Source organism: Homalodisca vitripennis, chromosome 1 (assembly GCF_021130785.1).
Source record: "Homalodisca vitripennis isolate AUS2020 chromosome 1, UT_GWSS_2.1, whole genome shotgun sequence".
NCBI lineage: Eukaryota > Metazoa > Arthropoda > Insecta > Hemiptera > Cicadellidae > Homalodisca > Homalodisca vitripennis.
Window position 1 is genome coordinate 66,727,671 of NC_060207.1, and position 24,788 is coordinate 66,752,458.

Genomic DNA, 24,788 nt, shown 5'->3' on the forward strand with positions numbered 1-24,788 from the left:
AATCTCTAGCACTTTTTGGACAAACCTTTTTATGTTTCCGCATTAAAAGGGTTATACCTTACTATAAATTGTAATTTTTGAAGTAACAATGCTGGCACAATTAATATGGGCACCAATAAATATAGTTGCCAAATAAATATGCTTAGTATTGCTGTATAATTTTAAGAACCAAGAAAGTTAATATCACACCATTAACTTAAAAATAACTGGTATATTTTGGAAGTTAATTTAGATTGAAACTATTAACACAGTAGTCAATAACCAACAGAGAAATCATAGATTTACATTGTAGATACATCTTTATTAAATGAAATAACTATTAGAAGATAAACTTAACATAATTACAATCAATCAATTCTTTGATCCAAAGGACGCTTATACCATTTTACAGTAGACAAACAAGTACATTGTCAGTGACTTAAAAATAAAAAAAGATATGATCATATAAAATCAGTTAGTACAATGAATACACTGTTATAGTTTTTATCTACATGTTAATTAATTATATATACAGGGTGTTTCTTAACCCTCTAAGTGGCAAACGACATCTGAGACGTTCTATTTACGCCGCCGTGACGTGGCAAGCAACGTCTTAGAAGTCGCTTCACATTGCTGCTTATTGCTAGGCAACCGATAACTACTTTTACGCCTAGTTTGCACAGTTGCGTTCACCACTAAATTTCAAATACATTTCATATAGTATCATCATCACGATGAAATAATCAATGGTACTAACTGAAATAATCCTAAGTTTTCTCCCGTGGTCTGTGGAAAAACTAGCTGAGTAGGCCTACGTGACTGTTTCGTTTCTCTTGGCTTGTACATATAGCTATATATTTTCTTTATTATTATAACATTGTCTATCTTTTTGGTTTGTAATAAATTTGGCATTGTTTTTACGATCTTGTGTTAGTTTGTTTATTCACTGTTTCCTGGTACCAAATTTTATTTTCAAGTTTGATCACAAACAAAAAACTAAAAATAATAATTTACTGTAATAAACTGATCTGGTAGATCTGTAGAAAAACTCTTTCTCTTCAAAATAAAATATAGTATGCAAAGATTCTACAGCATTTAGGTTGTTTTTTACCAGTTTCAACAAAACAACTTTTTTGCTATTTTGCAAAAAAAATTTATTTTTTCATTTATTTTATTTATTTTTTTATAATTTTCAAACTTTTTCTTTTGGTATTTGTAGGTAATTATTGTTTCTACCTTTGATATATAATGGATTTTCTGTAACTATGTTTTTATTATTTTTTACAAAGTGTCAAAGTTATAATTTTAGTTTGGTCAATCAACATTTTTTGGTTTTTCACATGATAAGTCCAATTCAGGTTTAGTTTTCCGCCTATCTGTCTGTATGTGATTTTTACCAAAAAAGTTATATCTTTTAAACCAGTAAAGATAAAGTTATGAAACTTTGCAGTTGTGTTGGCCTTTTTTATGCCCATTTGAGAAAAAAATATGAACAAATTATCTTTACCCGTTTCAAAATGGCAGCCAATCATAAATTTTGATGTTAAAATCCGCAAAATTGATACCCTGTATGAAAATTTTACAAGAATATTAAAATGTTGCAAACTTTATTCTAAATCTAACAGTGGTTGTTTCATTAAAATCGGATAAAAAAACACAACTGATTAGTACTATTAAACATAATACCATGTTTTATACACTACACAACAGGAAGTATAGTTTTCTAAACTGTTTTACTCTGAACAGCTGATTTAGAGTCAATGACCTGATTAATGTGAACAGCTGTCCCAAAGGATATTGCTTTGTTTAATTCCGTTAGAAAGTTAGAAGGGGGGGGGGGACTTTTGGGACACCCGGTATATAACTGGTCAACTTTTTGCTACAATAATAAAATCATGTACATCTTCTTTGTTAGTTCCTGACAAGATAAAATTGCATTCTTTTCCATTTCACACTGCACTGTTTTCTTTTCATGTTCATTGTGTATACTACAAATGCTGCAGATTCCATGCAGTCTTCTTTCTTGTCTTGGCTCTTCTTGACTCAAATAGTTTCAAAAGTACTTGCATATATGTGGCACATGTATTATAAAAGAGCATATAAAATATCATTCTTTATTTCTTATGTTGAAATTCTAGTTCAGAAATATTGTTTTTAACACATTCTAAGCAACTGTGAGTACTAGATGGAATTGATAACTTAAACCAATATATTTTTAACTTACATTCCATCCTGTATTAACAAAATAAATAGACATTCAAACTAAAATGAAAAACTTTAATTAGCACTAACTCTATCAACTATTCCTTTGGTTAATTTATTCCAAATAAAAATGTAACATGTGTAGAAAATATTTTCTTACATAAATGAGTTTTAAGATAAATAAACACATAACCTCTAAACTAGGTCAATAATCACAGGTTTACATTTATAAAGGAGGAAACATTGAATGGCATTATTATAGTAGAGAATTTATAGCATGACCGGTGACTTCGAGATGCGCCGTAGGCAAAGACGGAACTAAAGTGGTGGGGGGTGGAGCGGCTCAGTCTGTTGTCGTATTTAGCCTTGTGAACTTCGGTCTCCAGTCTTCTATACGTGCCGCCCAAAAAACATTCGCTTGTGCCAATTCACGAGTTGTAATACAATTTGTGAATTAATTGCGTTGTGCTCATTACGTTTTAAGTAAAGAGTTTGAGATGGATCATAATGTAAAAAGTAAAATTGGAGGTAGAAAGGTTATACACAGCCAAGCAAGAAAAGTGCTTCCCATTTTATGAAACGGGAAGCAGAAACCAACACACTTATAAATTTGAAGAAAGTTCAACAGCGTGTCGTAGAGGCAACTGGAATTTCTGAAAGTACGCTGAGACGAATTTTGAAGGAGGAAAAAAAAATAAGTCCAATTGGCAATTCTTTTAGTACGCCCAACAAAGTAAGAAAACGCAAACATACTAAAAGTAATCTGGACAATTTTGATTTGGGTGTAGTTCGAAGAACAATAAATAATTTTCATCGACAACGGGGTTTTGTTATGTTAACTATTGCGTGTGGATCGTTGGCGTTATTGTTATTTTAAGTATACATCATTAAATTAACTTGATACAAGTTGGTAGATAAAACTGAGTTTTTTCTTATTCTACTGTGTATATTGACAAATTAGTTTAACCAGTTTTATATTAATTTTTAATTTAGCAGCTAGGCTATGTCAGTTGAAAATTTGGTAGTGTATAATTGTATCTACTATCGTAAATCCTGAAGCTTACACGGTTAGTATATGATAAATTGAATTTTAATGGCTAACAAAGCGTAACAATTACAAATTCTGAACTGTTGTCGTCGTTGGAGATCAAGAATAATATAAATTCCTACCCTTTCCCAATTTATGAGAACCCTTTCTTACCACCAGGTATCTCTACTGTGAACTCATTAAGAAGGGTGAGCTATGAACACAATTTCGGCAGAACATAGTCATTGTTAAGATCACGTACATCCGGTCCCAATATTTCCAAGATTTCCTGTATTGAATTCCCCATCATAAAAGTCCGTCGCCGTAACTTCAAAAGAGTCTAGAAATGTTCAAATATTCTCAAGGTCTCCTATACTAAATTGCTCATCATAAAAGACCATCGTGGTAAGAACATAAGGGTCTAGAAATGTTGGCAAACACTACAATATTCGGCTCTCGCCACCACTTTGAGCCGGGAGCCGAAAACTCTCAGTAGGGTTAGTAGCACCGTATTCACTCCCCTACTTTAGATTGTGCCCCCACGCGCTCAACTCCTCCACTCCTCACGCGCATCCCACCGGTCATGCTATAACTTCCCTAGAGTATAATGGTCAACAAAAAATTTTGGTTTTATTAAGACAGACTGCAATAGCAAATATTAAAGTAATATTTACAGTCTGGATCTATTTACTTCAAATAAGACCAGTAGTCCTAGGCTTAATTGGTTAATACATACCATAAATGACAGTAATTGCCTTGTTGTTATCTCTTGAAATATGGAATTGGTACAATAATAATTATTGAAAAGTGAAAAGCACTGTACCCCCAATATGGATTGTGAACATAGTAAATTTGAATAACAGGTATTTCTGCATCTTCGCTGGATTCAGATCCAAGTCTGCTTCACCAAGCCAACTGCGGAACAGGGGAGTCTTGATGAAACATCCCACCAGAACCAGTTTATTAGTCACAGCACAATATCTGATGATGTTCCACAGTGGTGTTCGTCACAAATCTTGGTTGTAAAAGAGTTGGAAGAATTGTTGCTAATAAATGAAACAACCATTTGGACAGTGAATTATCCAAATTTCAGCAGAAGATACAGTAATTCTACATACAGAAGATGGGTTAAAATACGAAGAAACCCAACTCCCAACAATATGCCTAGCCTATCAATGCAGATCAGAAAATTAGTGTAGACTATTATGAAATAATTGTGCTTGAAGTTTGATCAAAAAAATATTACAGCACACAAAATTTGGGATATTACTCAGTAATGCATAAATGAGTAAAGTAGTAAATTGGCCAGTACTGAAAATATTGACTGAAGTAGAAAATACTTTAGAGTATTGAGAAGAATTTTTGTTGATAAAACTTGAATTAAGAAATTATTAAAATTAGAAAAAGGCAATTTGAGAATGAGAATGCAATAGAAATCTTTGCTGGTAATGGGAAGATGAGGCCGGGCCTTCAATCTCTTACCTTGTGGAATCATCAGCGTTTTCACTTTTAATGTCTCCGTTCGATTTCTCAGCATCTTTATCTTTCTTATCTTTCTGATCCTCCTTTTGAAGTTTGGGAGATTTCGAAACAGAAGTCTTGCGGTCAAAATTGGGTTGGCGGTTCTTGCCAAGATTGCGGCGATCGTTGCCGCCCATACGATCGTTGGCCATACGATCGGATCCCATACGTCGGTTCATACCCGACTGGAAAGCATAATGGAGAAGCACACAAAGTGGATTATAACCTTTTTAACAACATCAATAATTAACAGAAATTGTTAATAGCAATGAGCACATAAATAAGAATCACAATATGAAATGAATGCTACAGGATGAAAAATGGAAACTGAATCTGATCCTTGGGAAAAAATTATGATGAACAATTGGTTTTTGTTTTTTGCCTTGTGAATTTGTGAAGTTTACCTTATTTAGAATTTAATTATAGAACCCCCATTTTGAAATTATTCATATTTTTTAAATACATATAATTTAAAAATTAATAAACATTTGATAGTTCAACTAATAACAGTAAAATAATTAATTGTGTTTAGAGAAACTACCAATTAATTTTTTAAAATAAATTATTTTAACAAAGTCAGTTGCTACATAGAGTATGTTTTTCCATATTATTTAAATTGACACAGCATAACCATGAAAAAATTAAATATTCAGAAAATACTTAAGTTTTAAAAACCTAGTGTTCACAATGTAGAAAGATAAAATGTAGCATAAACGATACCTTATTGTATGGTTCAGTTCTTCGATTCAGCTGGTCCATTCTCCCACGACGGCGGTCCTGGAAATTGCGTGTGTTGCCATAGCCATCATTTGACCTGTATGAGGACATGTGGCCTCCACCAGAGCCCATGTTGCCAAGATTGAGCAGCGAAGGAACAGACTGTTGCTAAAAACCAACAAAAATATGTAAAATCCAAATGAATGAATCCACTACAATTAGAATAAAATTAACTAACATACTTCCGAGTAGTTTAAATGCTTCAACAGAAGAATGTTTGATTGGAGAAAACCGAAGGCATTTATATATATATATATATATATATATATATATATATATATATATATATATATATATATGAGGATTAAACTGTTTAATAAACATGGCATGTGTCCATTATTAGACAGGATCCCACTTAATCTTAATCATCAAATTTAGTCGATAGTTTTTATTAACGTTACAAATAAAAATAGAAAAAGATGGCGTTTTTCACACAAAAAGTGGCAGTTTCTGTATTTAAAGCTAAAACACGTCACAAGCGTATTCAGTAGCCTAGGCCTCGGCACTAGCCCAGTTCTCACATCTCAACTCAGCTTGAATACAGGTTTGTCTCGTTTCTCAGGTGCGGAGAAATGGTGAAACTATTTAAAACCTTTCCATATCTTGATATATTTTTCTAAGGTAATCTATATAATTTTAAGTGTAAAAAAAATTCATTTTTAAATAAATAAATTGTAAATAATAAATTGATTTAGTTGTTAGTCTACATATATTATATGAAATATTACAATTTATTAAAAGACAGCGAAACGCCGATATTGGCTGCGATCTAGTAGTAGTGACGATTTACGATTGTCACACCTACACGCAGCAGTCAGCCAACTCACACTTGCTTGAATAAACTACTCCATTTAATCTGGTACACTAGTAAATTGCGCCAAAACTGTACAACAGGCCTTACGACATTCATGGTAATGACGCATGTTGATTAATTGAATAATAAGTTGTAGAGATTTACATGCTTGTATATTAAATTCACGTCTTATTTAAGGTTTTTTTCACAATGATAAAAAATCACGGTTTCAGGGTTTTCACAGTCGAGTGGGGACCCTGAGTAAATTTTAACCTTTCCAGCGTTATTGACGCGGATCCGCGGAGGGCCACTACAAGCTCAAAACGTTATTGCCGTGGATCCGCGTTTTTGCATTCTTTATTTTCTTACTGCTATGTTAGTTGAATATTTTGCTGTTAGATGGTTCTAGTCGTCATGCGACATACAGACGGGTTGCCCTGCCTCGAATTCTGTTACAATGGGAGTGGCAGTTGCTTCTAATTGGCCAAACACTGTCTAGCGGGCGTGGCCCCGCGCCTTTCACAAAGTCATTGACGGGAGCTCCCGTCAAGGCATCTAGCCAGTTGTTAGTGAGAAGCGTCCGGTACACGCATATGTATTTCGGTTATCGCTAATTTTTTGTTGTGTCTTATTCTTTTTAAAGTAAATTATTCATATTAAATACAGCAGTTTCCAGTATTTATTTAGTGTTTTTTACCATTATTCGTGTGAATGGCCTATCCAGACGATTCGGAATTTGAAGATTTGGTAATTCTGAGCAATTACTTGGTCAACCTCAAACTTTTTAATATTTTACTACGGTCATAAGGATGTTATCACAAAGCAAGAAACATAATTCAAGCCCTGCAAGGCTGTCCTACACGTTGCCGAGCGATAAGAAGGTTCAAAGTCCACGCGATAACAGTGGCTTGCGGGAGACGCGTGGAATGTCAGTTGTGACAGCCCGCCACTAAATAAACACTCTTTGTCTACTTTTGTATTTTTCTAATTTTATTGGTTTGTAATATAGTATACGTTTATCTATAAAACTGTGTTTCATTCCCATACTTACTGAATAAATTATAAAAATATTAGTGACAACTACACTGCTATTCTACGATATTCTCAAAAGTTAAAAATTATCCTAGGTAATCCAAAAAAGGCTAAACGAATTTTATTTACCGTTAAATAACTCTATTTTGACATACAGAAACGAAAATAAATTTAACTTTACACATTGGAAATTTAAAAAAATTGTAACTTTATCAAAGATCAGGTCTAATTTTTCATGACGCTTAAAGGGTTAAATACTCTAAGTAATTAATTGGATTGTTGATAACCCATTTTATTCTTTAAAGTTGAAGTACGAGGTTAAATACCCGGACGTGATCCTAGATATTGCCAAAGGGAAATGGTCTTTAATTCAATGCAGTCACGTGATAGGTGTATCTTGGGGACTTAAGCCGAGGCTCTTGTATTTGTTTTATGTCTCCGTAGTCAAGACCTGCACTAGCCTACTATCTTCAGCAAGCAGGACCCTGGTCGGGTTGCAGCGGTGGGCGCTGTAGAATTATTATCCTGATTCATGGGGATGCTTTACAAATGATCTCTGATCAGATGCCACAAAAATGTTACTTTGACCAACCCTTTAGGATTGTAATCCATCCTAGGGATGATTGGTCGGAGGGAAGGAAATCTCTTCCACCAGTGGAACTCGAATGGTTTACAGACGGCTCTAAAACATAAAGTGGCACAGGCGCTGGGATTGTGGGGGGTGAGACCATGCAGGGAGCATGGTCTCTATGGGTCCTTATCCTACAGTTTTTCAGGCAGAGTTTTCAGCCATATGGAGTGTGCTTGTAAGAATCTTTGTCTGGGTATAGGAATAAGATGATCAATATTTTCACGTTTAGTCAGGCAGCACTGATGGCACTGGGGTCTTTTGTGTTCAATTCCAAACTTGTCTGGTATTGCTATCAAGACGTTTCTTCCCTTGCCATAATCAACAATGTGACAGTTTGTTGTTATTCCTGGTCATGAGGGAATCCCTGGGAATGAAAGAGCTGATACCCCAGCCAACCAGTGCTCAGTGTCAATTATGATGGGTCCTCAACCGTTCTGTGGTATTTCAAGGTGTGAATCCTTTGGGGCTGTCTGGGTAGTTTGGACAAGGGTGTTGTTTTCGGCAGTTTGTGGAACTGCTGAAATCATAGACTTACAGGTCTCATGGTGTGCTTCCAGGGTGTGCAAAAGGCTCTTGAGGCTTAAGTGCATAGCAATAAGTCACCCCATAGAAGAAGAAACTAGCAGTTTCCTGCAGCTTCACATGATTTTCGTAAGCTTTGTCCGTGTCAGCACTTCTGGTGCAAGTGAATTATATTTCCAATGCCGATGTAGGGTTTACCTTGTTGCCATGATCAATAAAATCTGTCAAAAGTGCATGTTTATAGCCATTGTACAAGTACTTTATTATAAAGTGGTCTAACACTCGAACTTTAAGTTCAACCAGAAATCTATTTTAAAAACAAATATACATAAAAACTTAGCACCTTCAAATAGTGTTTGACTATTTAATATACGCAACTGTCTCGTAATTGCAGTTTATAATGTGCAGGCGCTTTCATAACATTTATATTTTGCAGCACTGCCTGGTGGTGAGTTACATCAATGGGCATAACATATAAACCTTCTACGTGGAAAAATACATATTGAGTACATACAAATTTTCATAATGGCCGGTTAAATAGTTTCTGAGTATATAAAATACAGAGACAAACATTCATTTCTATATATGTAGTTTGATGTCAATTTCATTGTCAGAAGTGCTTAAAGATTCTTCCATTGTGCTGTGCATTTCGACATTATCTGCCTTGGACAAAAAAAATTACAAAATCTGTATCTCTGTAACTAAACAGTACTTACTGAAAGACTTTATTTACATTGTGTTTAATAGATAATTTATTCCTCAATATTTATAAGATAACTAAAGCATTTTATTTTTATTTTCACATGAATGTAAAATAACATGGACAAGATGAAACTTTTATTGTAATTAACAAAAAAATTAATAATAAGATTTTTTATATGACTTTTTAATTTACTTTTTCTTTATAACATGGTGAACACTGGAAGAAAATATGTCAGTTAGTGACATCATTTTAAAATTAAATGGCATAGCATTTAGAACAGGATTGATAAAATTTCAAGGAACTAAAAAGGCAGGTAATATCAAAATTTATTACAATTATTTTGCTAGCTATAAACAGGTTGATAATATTAAAATTGTAAGCTTAAATGTACACTGACCTGCTGATTGATAAGTTTGTTGATCAAGTTGCTGGCCAACGCTAACTGCGCTTCCGGAGAAGTGAGCTGAGAGAGCAAATCTCCCTGTCCTGGAGATGGGAGGAGGCCACTGTTTCCTCCACCTCTTCCTGGAACCATCCCACCTTCCCATGGGTTCATTTGACTGTTGTAGCTGTCATAGCTGTTGCGGTAGTTTCCACCACCACCACTTCGACGGTTGCCACCTCCTCCATAATCACTAGACCTCCCACCATCTCGACGCATGCCTCGGTATGACATCTTGTTTCTGGTAACAAAACCCATTATGAGTGATATTAATTAACTTAAAATGAGGTTTCTACACATTACCCATTCAAGACAATGGATGGGCAGTTTCCGTCCTTCACTTCGCGCGGCCCAACAACCAAAGACGGGCTGTGCCCGTCCGCTAGACACGACATCAACGTAGTTGAATATATTGCCGATAGATCGCAGAGGCATTCACATTTGCTGCATATTTTGTTCTCAATATTCTAGTCTGTTTTTCTTCTTCTTTGTTGCTGAAAATCATCTGATATTGCTTAAAATCATCTTGGCAAAACAGCTTTCTTTCATTTGAAAACAGTCAAGATAGCGTCTCGCGACCGGAATGATATGTTCGTAAATTCGGACGATTTTGCGGCTTACGTTGCTAATGTTTTAGATGAAAGTGGTGATAAGGAAAGTGACAGTGAACAAGATGACATGATACATGAAAATAATGAAATGTCTGATGGTACAAACGATGACAGCAGTGATAATTAAAGTGACGATAACCCACCGGCTAGGCCTTGTGATTTTGCGTGGAGTGTTGGACCAAATACTGTTAATACAATGCGTTTTACCGGCAATTATGGAATAAATCCTATCATTTCGAGGCTGTTAAGAGAAAACTGCACTGAATCAGATGTGTTCAATCACTTCTGTGACGAAACCTTTTGGGCTCAGGTAACCCTTTGGTAGGCCTCCCGCTTGTGTAGAATCACCACTGCGCCTTCAAGGAAAGTTTTGGGGGCATTTTATTGAAAAGATACCTCCAACCACCAAAGCCAGGCCCTCAAGAAAATGTAAAGTTTGTGCCTCGCAGGGGAAAAAAAGTGAAACAGTGTGTACCAATGTAAAAAGTGCCATGTTCCACTTCATCTGGAAACATGTTTTGAGGTATTTCACACCCAAACCAACCTCTAAAGAAGTATAATAAAATTTTGTAAATAGTGTAAATATATGTATATTTAAAAAAACTAACATTTTGTGTTTGTACAATAACAAGGAATAACTAAGGTTAATTTATAATATTCATAGCATGTTATACAGTACCTATGTGTTATGCAAAGTGCACCTGTTCTTACACGAAAGCATGGAAAATATCCAGTTCTGTAGTCCAAAAATTATAGTAATTTATTCAGTCAGGAATGGTTTAAAATGTCAACTTTTTAAAATTAACTATTAAAATGTACTTATTGTTCGCATTATTGAAAGGTAAGTCTACATTGCCTTCTGATTCAGATCTAGAAACCTGTTATTGGAGTCTAGTCTTATTGTTTGATCTAGTCATGAGATTTAAATTTGTGATTGAGGATAATTTATTTATCTTCACTTCCAAAAGAAAAATCCGAAAAGACTTTCATCATCAAATGGCAGATTACTAAAAATATGAGCTCAGATTATATTGGAAGATAAAGGTGTGGCATCTGAAATGCCCTGGCCATCAGTGCAGGCTTTAGTGTGCTACCCCGCACTACTGGTGGAAAAAGAAAAACATCCCTCATGGAAACAAGATTTAGAACAGATGATAAAGGACAGAGACCCAAAGGATATTTTTAATGTCGACGAAACTGGTCTATTTTATAAATGCATGCCTAACAAAACACTTTTATTCAAAGATGAAAAATGTCAAAGAGGGAAGTTAAGCAAGGAAAGTGTAATAATTTTGGTAGGTGCAGATATGGACAGTTCAGAAAAACTGCCTCTATTAATGATAGAGAAATCTGCTAACTCCCAATGTTTTAAGAATGTTAAGTCGAAACAGACAGAATATGTAAACAGCTCAAACGCTTGGATAACGAGTGATCTTTTTGAAAAGCTGATCAGTTTAGATAAAAAGTTCATAAAATAAAAGTGCAAGGTCATCGTTTTTATGGACAACTGCACCACTCACACCACCACACCTTTAATGGAAAACGAGAAAGTTGATTTTTTTTTCCAGTAAACATGCCCAAAAAACAATATGTATGAATGCTGGTTTTTTCTGTTGTTCAGCCTATGGACCAGGGAATAATGAAAATTTTAAAACACCACTACATAAGGTTGTTGGTTGAAAACAGCCTGTTTGGGGATGGGAATGCTCTCAAAATAAAGCTGAATGTACCGAAAGCCTCTCGAATGTGTAAATAAGCAATAAAAAAACTGTTTCAAAAAAGCAGGTTTTGTTAAAACTGATGAAGACAGTATAGTTGAAACTAAAGCTGTTCCTTCCGTTGATAAATGAAACAAAACAAATTCAACTTGAAAATTTAAAGAATCAGCGTAATCAGTAAGTTATATGCAAATACAGCTCAGTACTTTATCTTCTTCCTTTTTCAAACAAAAACTTTACTCTCTACAAATTTTACTCTTTGAAAATCATGTCTCCATTTTAATAGTCTACTAAGACTTGCTAATGTTGTACAAAGTAAGGTTGGTAGTCCTGTATCAGTTTAGATGTCACAGAACATACTATATTTTTAACACTAGTAGGCTAGTGGAAGTCAATTCACTTGGTAATAGCAGGCCGTTTTTGTGTGTTGCATAAGGTATTTTTTTCTTTTTATTAAAAAAAATATATATAACATATATAATTATTGTTATTATAATTATGACTTGAATAAGATAAGCTTACATATTATAATAAGTGAAATAGTGACGCCATAACTAATCGTCAATTATTGCCAACTACCGCAGGACTGTCACTGACGAAATCGTCAATTGCCAACACTAGGGTTAAAGGTTAATAAGGAAATGTTACTTTGTATCTTACATAGGTAAGGTACTTTGTACCTTTATACTGTAAGATTATTTCTGTTGGAAATCCTCCTGAACAAAAACATATATGGTTTTAGGAGGTGCAAATGATAAATAACATGATTTTAGGGGGTATATTCATAAATAGTTTTTAATGTTTTAATGTCCTGCTTGTGTGCTGTGTCTGGATATCTGCAATATTAACTGCGGCTGGGACTGACAGCGTACCTGTTACCTGAGCGCTCCAAGGCAGAAGTCAATGTTTTACAAGATATTGTGTATGTACTGTAGTTTGGATCTAGTAAGTGCGTGACAATCATGGATCAACCATCCACTAGATCAACGAATCGTAGTGAAATGTGTGTGTCGGAGTGTTTTCTCAGGCATGTTAAGAGTTTATGTTTTGACCGACATGAGATTATTTCCTTCTTAATAGAACATGGAATTTTTAATAATCAATGTATTTGATCTGTTGATCTTCGTGCGGTTGCGTATTGTTTTTAAACTGGGAGGCTTTAATATTTCGTTGCCACAGAAAAATTTGTGTAAGTAGTAAAAAGTTTTAAATATTGTAATTTTTTTAAATCAGCCCGGGCAGGTTCCTTTTTATAAAAGAACGCACTTAGACATAGAGACATATTTTGGTTTGGTGACCACATTGTTGCATTTGAAGCCAGCAAGGTAACGCTATATTTCGTTGGAGTTTGGCGTTCTGCACATTCTGTGGAACACACTAATGGTAAGTGTTCTCTATTAATGTCCATTTATATATTTATATTAAGGGTTTTCATGATTTATTAAGTTTTTTTACACTTTACATAATTGCCTTTGCATTACAATTCAATTTATATTTCTGATCAGCCCCTCTAAAATTATCAATTTAACTGATAGGAACTATCTCGAGGGATGTTTTTCTTTTGTTGACATCAGCGCAGGGCAGCACCATGGTGCTGCAGCCCGCGCTGATGGTTGGAGGCACTCGTCTCAACCCGATAACAACTAATTAATTTGTAGCTCGAAATTAAGAAAAACATTATTAATTTGGGTAAAGTTCAACGCATTTCGGTATTATTTTTCATTTACATTTGCAAAGATGACAGCATTTGATGAAATAATCATGAGGTTGAATCACGGTCACAAAAGGTCACGTGACGCCCGACATGGCTGTACAAAATGGAAATATTGCTCAGTGCATGAACAGTTGTTCCTTTTTTTATTTTCTACAACTTCATTATTTCTCATTTGCATCCCGTACAACCTTATATTGTTGTTTTGTAGGACGATTCCAATAAGTTCATAATGCAAAACTTGTATTTTGCCACTCCATCCGTTACTTTAACAATTACCTTATTATTTGATGATTACTATTTGAATCCTTATAATTAGCATTTGTTGATGAATTTATACTTCTAGAGTGCCAATTTAATAGAGTTAATTCACAATGTGAAGTTCTAATGTTATGGCCCCATTCTTTAGAACTTTTTTAATTTGATTTTTTTGGGTATTCAAAGTTTTTTATTGGTTCCTTGAGGTTCAAATTATCTAGGTTCCACTGTGCAATAGGATATCCTAGATTGGTTTTCATTCATCATAGCCTAATTACTTTTTATACTGTAATTTGGTTTAAGTAGTTGTAGTGAGTATTCTTTACTTATGAATATTGATGATTCAATATTATTGATCAATCGAGTGTTGGACACTTAATAGACTGCAGCCAAACATGTTTACATTAGTACAAATGTCTTAATCAACTATTCAATTAATTAGTTGATTTGATTATATGAATGGGTTAAGATTAGGGTAGGGTATGATAAGTGGACCCGGGTTTTTATATCAAAATTGGCAAACGATATTACTTAATCATAATCATCGATGCTGATTAACCCTTTAAGTGGCAAGCGCCGTCTGAGATGTATGATTCATGCCGCCGCGAAGTGGCAAGCGCCGTCACAGCCATCGCTTCACATTTAAGGCTGTTGCTCTGCAACCGTCCTTATTTTTAGGCCTAGTTTGAACTATTGTATTCTCCATGAAATTTCCTATACATATCATATAATATAGTGTGTATTCATGTTACTAATGTTTGCTGGCTTAAATGAATCCAACAGTTTTCGTTTGACCTGGCGGCAGACGAGAGAACAGCTGTCTACTCGTCTCGTCACTGTTTTGTTTGGCGACTTTGCGTACTGTTATTGTCAGTATATTATTGTTTATCGCGTTGTTTGTGTTACCGGTAAATGTTTAGGTTATTCGTTCGTCATGGAAAATGTTGGGGTACTTTGGAATTATACCGACTACACCAGTATGAGGAACACAAACATATAAATGTATAGAAAAAAACATTATAGAACGAAAACATAACTCTTCAATTACAAAATTACAAACTTATAACGATTATCAATTGTTAATGGGTTTCCTGCGACGCCCAGAATGCAGCAATATCAAGAATGAGTGAGTGTAGTGGATTTCCGCCTTCAGCCGCAACTGCCGACCACCACGCATATTTTAGATTTAGGCAACTAGTCATGATCTTGTAAAAAAAACCAGTTTGTACATAGATTTAGTTTTTCCCATCTAACATTTTTTTCTTGTAAATAGAAAAAAATGTATAGGAAGTAATTTGTTTAGAATAAAATTGTGTATATTCTGTGAATTTTGATATTATTTTGTAGCTCCAGTAGTTTCAAAGTGAAAATTTTTACACATCTACAATGATATTCATCTGAAGATAAAGGTAAGGAACCAAATATTATATTTATTCTTATTCTATAGTTCATAAGGAAAACAAAAATATATAGTGTTGCTAGGTTATCACTTAGACAATATTTTATAAAAATAAGTTTAACGATCACGGCAATTTACCCAAAAACGGCCTGCCACTGAGACCAAAAATGACTGCCACTTATAGGGTTAATTATTTTGTGGTGATGATTATAACCCAGCTTTAGGCACTAATAATTAGAGTGACTCTGACAATGAAAATCAAGCCTTTACTACTTCAAATGTGACATTTCCCAGGCACAGGCCTACTCAGCCACCAACAAATGATTCAGATTTTGACAATGAGCCTAGGCCTACTCCACCACAATCACCTGCAGGTAATATGCCTAATCCACCAAATGGAAATTGGCTACGCACCTATCCAACTGAACCACCTATTGATATAAATTCAGATTTTGTACCTAGGCATACTGGACCAAAGAATATACCACCCAGAAATAGCCTACCTCTCCAGTATTTCATTTTATTTTTTACTGATATAATTTGGAACCTCTGGGTAAAGGAGACTAATGATTAAATGCCAATGCTAAGTTAAGGGAAAAAAGAAATTCTGGTACACTAACCCAACACAGTAGGAAAAAAAATGGGTAGATATTTCTAAAGCTGAAATGAAGCGGTATATTGCACTAGTTAAGAATATGGGTCTGAATTTCAAAAAAAATTATAAAAGTTATTGGTCAACTTCCAAGTCTCAGAAAGTTCCATTTCTTTCTACTGTCATGTCACTAAATAGATTTCAGTCAATTAAAACAAATTTTCATGTCAGCCCTTTGAAAGCAATCCGTAAAGACGAGCCTGGACACGATCCTTGGTACAAAATTAGACCGTTCTATGATTCCATGAACAGAGGCTTCAAAAGATTTTTCACCCCAGAACAAAATATGTTTGGATGAGTCAATGGTGGGCATGAAAAATCGTTGCTCCTACATCCAATACCAACCAAACAAGCGGCACGCCAGGTTTGGAATTAAAAAATTTGAGGTGTGCGATAGCAAATCAAGCTATGTACTTCATTCTGAACTATACAGCGGCAAAGGATTTTTACAAGATAATTCCGAAAGGGCTTTTTCTGAAAAGGTAGTAGTTCATGTTTTAGCCATGTGTGATTTGTTAGATAAGTACTACCACATGTACACTGACAACTACTATACCAAAGTTCCTTTAGCTAACGCATTGCTCAGAAGAAAAACCTATCTAACAAGAACTGTCAACAAAAGGTCTAAGGACTTATCTAAAACCCTCATACAAACTAATTTAAACCCAACTGAAACCATTTACTTCAGAAGGAATAAAACCCTGTTAGTTGGCTACAAACAGAAAAAAAACCAGGAAACCGGTGTATATGTTGTCGACCGCATTTACTGCTGATGATGTTCTGATACGCAGCAAGAAAAGTGGCATAGAAGCTATAAAACCAAAACTCATTGGTGAATATAATCTGAATATGGGCGGTGTGGACACCAAAGATAAGTCCATTTACCATTTCACATGCACCAGAACCACTAAAAAATATTGGAGAAAAATATTTGACAACTTCACTGACATGTTGTAGATGGAGCTTATATTGGTACTGATAACTTACTTACATTAAAGTTTTTTTTTATTTATTAAACTTACTTACATTAAGACTTTTGTGATGTGTCTGAAGAAGATATCTTTGATATCGAAATGCCTCACAAAATAATAAAAGTGTTAAATATTGGTTTAATGTTTTAATGTAAGTAAGTTCACTGACATGGCTCTACTCAATGCGTACATTCTATACGCACCGAACACCGACAATCCTTTGTCTAGGTACAGCTTCACTGTTAACATTATTGAGTCACTTGTTGAGGAAAATCATCACCAGCAAGTACAAAATAACCCTCCTCAACAAATACATCCAGGACCAGCTGGAGATGGTGAGTACAACTTGGTGCGACTCCCTGGCGTCAAACTTCGTGTGTGCGTAGTATGCTCTAACTCTCAAAAACAAACCCGCAGTCGGTACTGGTGTCCTGGATGTCTCTGTGGAGTTCACCCTGGTTGTTACAATCAATTGCAACACTTTGTGAGGCCTGTAGGGGGAGGCAGAAGAAAGAGAGCAGCACCCCCACCAGAGAGTGACTCAGACTAATTTTTTTAGTCTAATGTAAATATGTATACAAGCCATTTTTCTGTATTTTTAATACTTTATCTGTCATTTTTCTTACTTTTACTCATACCAGTAACTAAATATGTGTTTATTTTGAGGCAATAATCACTATTCAACTACTTACTGACACTTGTTGATGTGGTAAACATTTTAGTAAAATTTGGGGGAAAGAACATTCTTTTGTCTTTTACCAATTAGTATTGTGATATGTTGTGTAAAATGTTATAAAGTGATATTTTTCTTAACCCTTTCAGGGCCAGGACCAAATATGAGATGTTGCAAAATTTTTTCACATATCATATCCCCTTCTGACTAGTCAAAATTGCCAGGCTAAAATTGGCGATTTTGCAGTCTCTTAGATTAAAATTTATAACTTTTCATAAAAATTAGAGAATGACCTAAAAGTTGCACCAAATTACTTGTATAGATATATACTATCAACAAAAAAATATATAGATGTAGTTTTAAGTAATTTAAAATTTTTAAAAATAATGTTTTAATGGATTACATAAAAAAAATTTTATTTTTATATTTTTGTTGTAAATAACTAAAAAAGGAAAAATAATTTTACTGTGGGAAGCTATGTTATTATATTGTACATTTAGAAAGGAACAACGATACAAAATTTGGTGTTATTCTCTCATAAATAAATTTTTTATGACACATTTTGTATAAATACGCATAATTGTACTTCGCAACATTTTATAAATGATAAAGCAACTGACTCTTACACTGCAAGTAACTTAAAATAAATATTCACATTATGGATGTACCGGTAAACAGATGATTGTAGGATCCATAAACAGTTTCAATACAGTTAAAAACACTATTTACCAAGAAATACTTACACAATTTTATTTGAAATTTATTTATACTTTTTCTATTTACAAATATGCTACTTACAATTTCACTCCCGTGAGATCGCAAATTGTCAGTCATTGTAACTACTACACACAATAGATAAGCAGATAACTACTAACACTACTAATATTTACAACCACAAAATAAAATAATGAAGAAGAATCCAGCATACAATAGTACGATTACACTAAAGCATAAAGAATTAACAACAATAGATCGAGTCAGCTGATAATGTCACATGACAATTACGAAATAAAAATGCATAGACCTCCAAAATAAAAATGATACATTAATTATCTACAAATATACCAGGGAATAAAAAAAAACGGTACTTTGGGATTATACCGACCACACCCAGACATGAATCGTTATTTCACATTTCGTTTCTACTGATTACTAGATTAGCGTAGAACAATATTTCGTCAATATAAAACAGGAATTGTCTTATCGCAAACCCCTCCCCATCCTCAGACAGAGGTCAAAGTCGAGCGTCTAGTAGATAACGTGATTGCAGAGTTTCGCCGCCCGTTCAGCTGGTGCATCGCTTTGTTGTACTTCCGTGTTTTACCTCTACATTTCTCCAAACACAAAAATTCAACAAAAACAAACATTTACCAAACTAAACTCTTTATTAAAAAAACACTAAAAACTTGTTTTTATTCTTGATCACATTCCGCCACCCAAAATGCGAGTGCCTCCGGCCATCAGCGCGGGCTTTGGCAGCACCTTCGGTGCTGCCCCGCGCTGATGTCGACGAAAGAAAAACATCCCTCGAGATAGTACCTATCAGTAAAATATCAAATTCTAGAGGGGCTAATCAGAAATATAAATTGAATTGTAATGGAAAGGCAATTATGTACCGTGCAAATCACGTGATGCCGCGCGGCCTGCCGTAATCAGGATTCTCGAGAAAGATAAGATAACAACGACAACAATACCGATCACAATACCTGGAAATGCTTGTAAGTTTGTAATTTTGTAATTGAAGAGTTGTTTTTTCGTTCTATCATGTTTGTTTCTATAAATTTCTATTTTTGTGTTCTTCATACTAGTGTGGTCGGTATAATCCCAAAGTACCAAAAAAAACATAAAACTTTAATCATTTGACGTCGTATTTATAAAAAAAAACTACGAATATCAAGGCGGCGATATATTGACGTCTGGCGCTTTTCGCGTATGTCACCGACGGCTATATATTGCCGCCTGGCACTTTTCAGACGCGATCTATGGCGGCAATATGTTGCCGCCTGGGCCGGAAAGGGTTAATCAGCATTAGAATTGCTCACTAAACTGAAAGCGAAGAAAATAGATCCACCTTATATATTGAAAGATCTTTTAACGAGCTTTGATATGGAAATAATACTGGAAATTGTAAGTTTTCTTAAATCTATAAAAAAAAAAAAAAAAAAAAAAAAAAAAAAAAAAAAAAAAAAACTGGTCGTACATACAAGAATGTTTATCGAGGTTCCATGCTCAAAGTAAGCAGAACCTGCTGAAATTCAGCAAACAAGAAGAAAGAAAGAAACATATCAAGCATTAAATCTGGAACATTTTGCATATTTTTTAGAATTAGGACTGCTACATTTTGTAAAAACTATACGTCAAGGATTTTGAAAAATAAAAATATAAAAAACTACACAACCGGTTAACAGGACCAGATTTTTTAATGATAAAAGGTAAGCATTTTTATTTTTACTTGATATTATAGAACATATTTTTGTGAACAAAACCATATGTAATACATGCAATTTGAACATATATTAATTGTATATATCAAGTTTATTTTAACCCTTTTGATCCCAGCGTCCGATTTTTCGGACGTGTTATAAGATTGTGTTCGATCCCAACGTCCGAATTTTCGGACGTTTTAAAAAATCACGTTCGATCCCAACGTCCGATTTTCCGGACGTTTACAAAAATGTTTTTTTTAATACAATATAATCGGTTGAATACTTCTTATGTTATATTAAACCATTTGTAATGAACACCTTTACAAAGTTATAGTATGTAAAGGAACTTTTAGTTCAATTTGGCAACGATGTTTTCGTTCAAACTAGAAGGCTGTGGCTGCTCGGTGCCATGTGCTGTCTGCTCTCATTGTCGTCAGTCGTGAGTGTATCGTCTGTTTGTTATGAGCTGTAGTTAACCTTATTGTTTGGAAGTTTATTGGTTACGTTATTTACAATGAGTTTATGATTCTTTGTAGTTATTTACAATGAAACGGGCAAATTCACCTCTTAGTGACAATACGATTAGTCGAGTGATAAATGAAGATGAAAATTTTTCTAGTGATGAGAGTTTCTTGAATAATTTTGGCAGTGAAAAGTTGACAGTAGTTCCTCTGAAGTGGATGACACGGATAATGATCCCACATATGATCCAGATCAACCAGGACCATCATCAAACATTCTTCCAATTGTAAGTAGGCCTAGGATTTTATCGGAAAGTGAATCTGAGAGTAGTATTGATGGTGAAAATGTAAGGAGTAGGCTTACTACTATACATCAGCAACCTAGACAACCTTCTAGGCCTAGGCCTAGACATACTAATGGTAATTCAACTGATGATTCCAGTGGAGAAAATAATGAAGGATGGATTGATGTTACTGCAGAAAATGATCCAGGTTATAGTCATTCATTTTCATTTTTAGAATTGCCCGGCTTGAAACATTGTCCTCCCATGAATACACCATCAATTGCTTACTTTAGGCTGTTTTTCACAGTTACATTGATGGAAATGTTTGTAAAATATACAAATATGTACGCTGAAGAAGTTGTCAGAAAGTACAATTCTAATTTGGGACCGAATAATAGTTTGAGAACATGGGTCAAAGTTACAACTGCAGAAATTCAGGCTTTTATTTGTATCCTAATAAATATGGGTCTAAATCACAAACCTACCTATGCAAGTTACTGGTGGAAATCTAACAGTCAGAATTGTAGTTGGTTCGGGAGAATGATGAGTAGGAATAGATTTCAAGAAATTTTGGCATATTTCCATATGGTTGATACACGGAACCTTCCTAAACCTAAGGAGCCAAATTATGACCCTTGTGCTCGTGTGCAACCCCTAATAGATCATATGAATAGGATATCTAAGCACCATTATAGTCCCAATATGTGCCTTTCTATTGATGAAAGTATTATACCGACTAAATGCCAAAACCCCTTGATGCAGTATCTCCCTAAAAAGCACTATAGATTTGGAATCAAGTTGTGGGTACTGTGTGATGCAGTAACCCACTACTGTGTGCATTTTTTTGTCTATAAAGGAGCAAAAAATACCGATAGACAACATGTAAGGGAAACAGGCCTGGCCTACAATGTAGTTATGAAACTTCTTGATGTAGCTGGATGTTTATACAAAGGTTTTCATATATTTGTTGATAATTTTTTTACTTCTGTTAGATTGGCCAAAGCTTTGTACACTAAGTGTACCCATTCGACTGGAACAATTAGAATGAACAGGAAGGGTGTGCCTCAAGAAATAAAAACAAATTACACAATTGGGGAAAGAAAATACAAAAGGAAAAATTCAATGCTGTTACTTGGTTTTAGACAAAGGAAAACACAAAAAAAACCTGTAATGTTGTTATCAACTGTGTATAAAGCTGGAGAACAACAAAAATAAAAAAAAACGAGGAAATAAAATATACATTACTACTAAACCTAAAATAATAAGAGAGTACAATAACTTTATGGGCGGTGTGGATGGCCATGACCAAATGTTACACCAATACATGGGTGATCGCAGGTCGGCCAAATTTTGGAAAAAATTAACTTTCAATTTGTTATCCAGGATGATTTTGAATTCATATATTTTGTATAAACAAAATACCACCAATCCTATGACTAGACTAAAATTTTTAGTGACTCTAGTTGACAGTTTATCTGCTGAATGGTTTGATTTCAAAGAACAGAGACACCCGATTCCAGACACCGATGTCAGTGATGATGAAAATCAAGGTGGAGGCGATGCTGGAATACTACCCAGTTTTTTTGAAAAACTTCCTAATAAAAAGGAAAGAAATTGCTGTGTTTGCAGTGCAGCCAGCACCAGACTGGGTGGCAAGAGGAAGAAATCGAGCTACATTTGTAAAAAATGTAAAAAAGGACTACACACAAAGTGTTTTCCACTGCACAAGTGTTAGTGAACACACCAGAAAAACATTTTTTGTAACAATAAGATCATCATAAAAGCAATTGATGAAAGCTAAAATATAACTATTCATGTTCTTTTGTTATAATTTGTAACTTAGCAAGTGACAATACTTAATTTTATCTGTACATACATTTTTCATGTGTTTTTCGTAATGTTGTGCCTGTGGAACTAAATGTGCATTATTTAGTTGTAAACCTGTATCTCAGTTATTTGTGAATATAACCAAGTCAAAATTTAGAATACAACTCATGTTAATATGTACAAGGACATAATGCTTTCATTTTTGAGCAGAAATTTCATTTTATGCCTTCTATATCAAATGGAAACAGAAAATTTTTGAAAAAACATTTTTTGGTATCATTTTTTTTCAAAAAAATTGTGTGTGCATTTTTATTATAATTCTAGGTGGGCTTATGTTGTAGTAGAGTCTTAGAGAAGTATATTAAAAAAAGAATCAATAAAATCCATTGATTAATAAAAAGTTTGGGTATCAATTTACAATAACGTGACCATGGAAAGGTATGTTCATTTTTTTTTTTCCTGAAAACTACAATTTTTCCTGAAAACAATAGTGAAGAAAAAATTCGTTGGCAACGAAAATCAAAAGAGTTACGATTTTTTGAAATCCTCTGAAAACTCTGTTTTTGACAGTACCTCTGGCAATTTTACTGAAATGATGACGTTAATCCTGTCAACGATGCCTGCCCGCTGCACACTGCTTGCTCTTTTAGAAAAAAAAAATTAACTCGAGCTTGCAAAAGTCGAATCCCAGATCACGTGATGCCCCTGATCCTTAACCCTCCAAGTGTTGTTCGACAAAATTTTGTCGGTTATTTTCCATCCTTAATGCAATAATGCCCGAAAGGCATCAATATAATACAATGATATACTTTCCCCCCAGTTTATATGCACCTGTGATAATAATACTGGGCTATAAATGCCCAACCCATGAAAAAAAATTCCATTTTTCATGGTCACGGTATTGTAAATAAATACCAAAGTTTGTGTAACTTTTGCCGAAGCACTACATTTTCAATAAATCTTGGCCGGGACTGGGGCAGATACCCGAGCGCCAGACGCCGGGACGTGGGCAGACGCCCATGCGAAAACTCCCGGGATCAAAAGGGTTAAAAGACATGTCGAATGCTCGAAAATGGCCTAGCACTTTGAAGTGGTTTAGTCATCACTTGGAGGGTTAAATCGATTGATTGGCAAGGATTTGAGATGCGAATGTTAGGTATCGATGATTACATACATTCTTTATTATAAAAAACTGGGTCTACTTACCCTACCCTACCCTAAGATTAATATAGAAACCAGGTCTATTTATTGCACTCTAAAAAATAATGAAATGCAATGGCCTTGTTATAACTAAGCTTAATAGCCTAGCTCATAGTCCCACCATATATTATATATGGATACATAGATAGATTAGTTTACTAATACACCTGGTTGGATTTGTACAAACATTCCTGGAAACACTCAAAGTGTCATTTTTAAATGAAAACACAATCACTAGCCTACATGTATCGGGATTTGTTAGGTAATAAAATGACAAGGCTAGAGTCTTGGCCAACAAATCAGTAGTGTTAAATGAATTTATCAAGGTTTTTCTAGCAATCTTTTGGAAAGTAAATAAAACATTATATTAAACCTCATTGTCGATAACTATAAGCCTGCTAATATTATATAAACAGATACTTACGAAGTAAATTGCGAATTACCGGCACAAATTCACCAACAAGCACTACCAAGCACAAAACAAAATGGCAGAAGGATAGACTAGAGAACGCAGACGTACGATGTTCGATTGGCCTGTTCACAAATCCGGTGTAATTTAGAACTCGTAACTAAGCCTACCCTACACAAAGAGGCAAGCTATTTTCCTAGTTTTGTCAACTTCCGGTTTTTTATACATATCTTTCTTGAACTTTACAAACTACCTTTGGTAAAATTTGACGGCTAGCAAGGTAAATAAAATAGTACTATTTAAAAAAACTAGTACAATGGTTAAATAAAGTATTGATTTAATACGAGATATATATATATATATATATGTGTGTGTGTGTGTGTGTGTGTGTGTGTGTATACGTTGATTGTGTGTTTTATATATATATATATATATATATATATATATATATATAATATATATATATATATATATATATATATATATATATATATATATATATATATATATATCCTTCTGCAATTTTGTTTTGTGCTTGGTAGTGCTTGTTGGTGAATTT

At 34.3% G+C, this 24,788-nt stretch overlaps 1 protein-coding gene across 1 annotated transcript in view; it reads right to left on the reverse strand.

The window, feature by feature from the left end:
• Window positions 1-24,398, reverse strand: part of LOC124363778 (zinc finger protein on ecdysone puffs-like) — a 46,513-nt gene extending 22,115 nt beyond the window's left edge. Inside the window, exons 1-4 of the mRNA XM_046819043.1 lie at window positions 24,245-24,398; window positions 9,585-9,870; window positions 5,450-5,614; window positions 4,691-4,914 (exon numbers count right to left, since the gene is read on the reverse strand). Coding sequence (XP_046674999.1) covers window positions 4,691-4,914; window positions 5,450-5,614; window positions 9,585-9,863 — 668 coding nt within the window. The 5' untranslated portion in view covers window positions 9,864-9,870; window positions 24,245-24,398. The remainder of the gene's footprint in view (window positions 1-4,690; window positions 4,915-5,449; window positions 5,615-9,584; window positions 9,871-24,244) is intronic.
• Window positions 24,399-24,788: the final 390 nt, after the last annotated feature.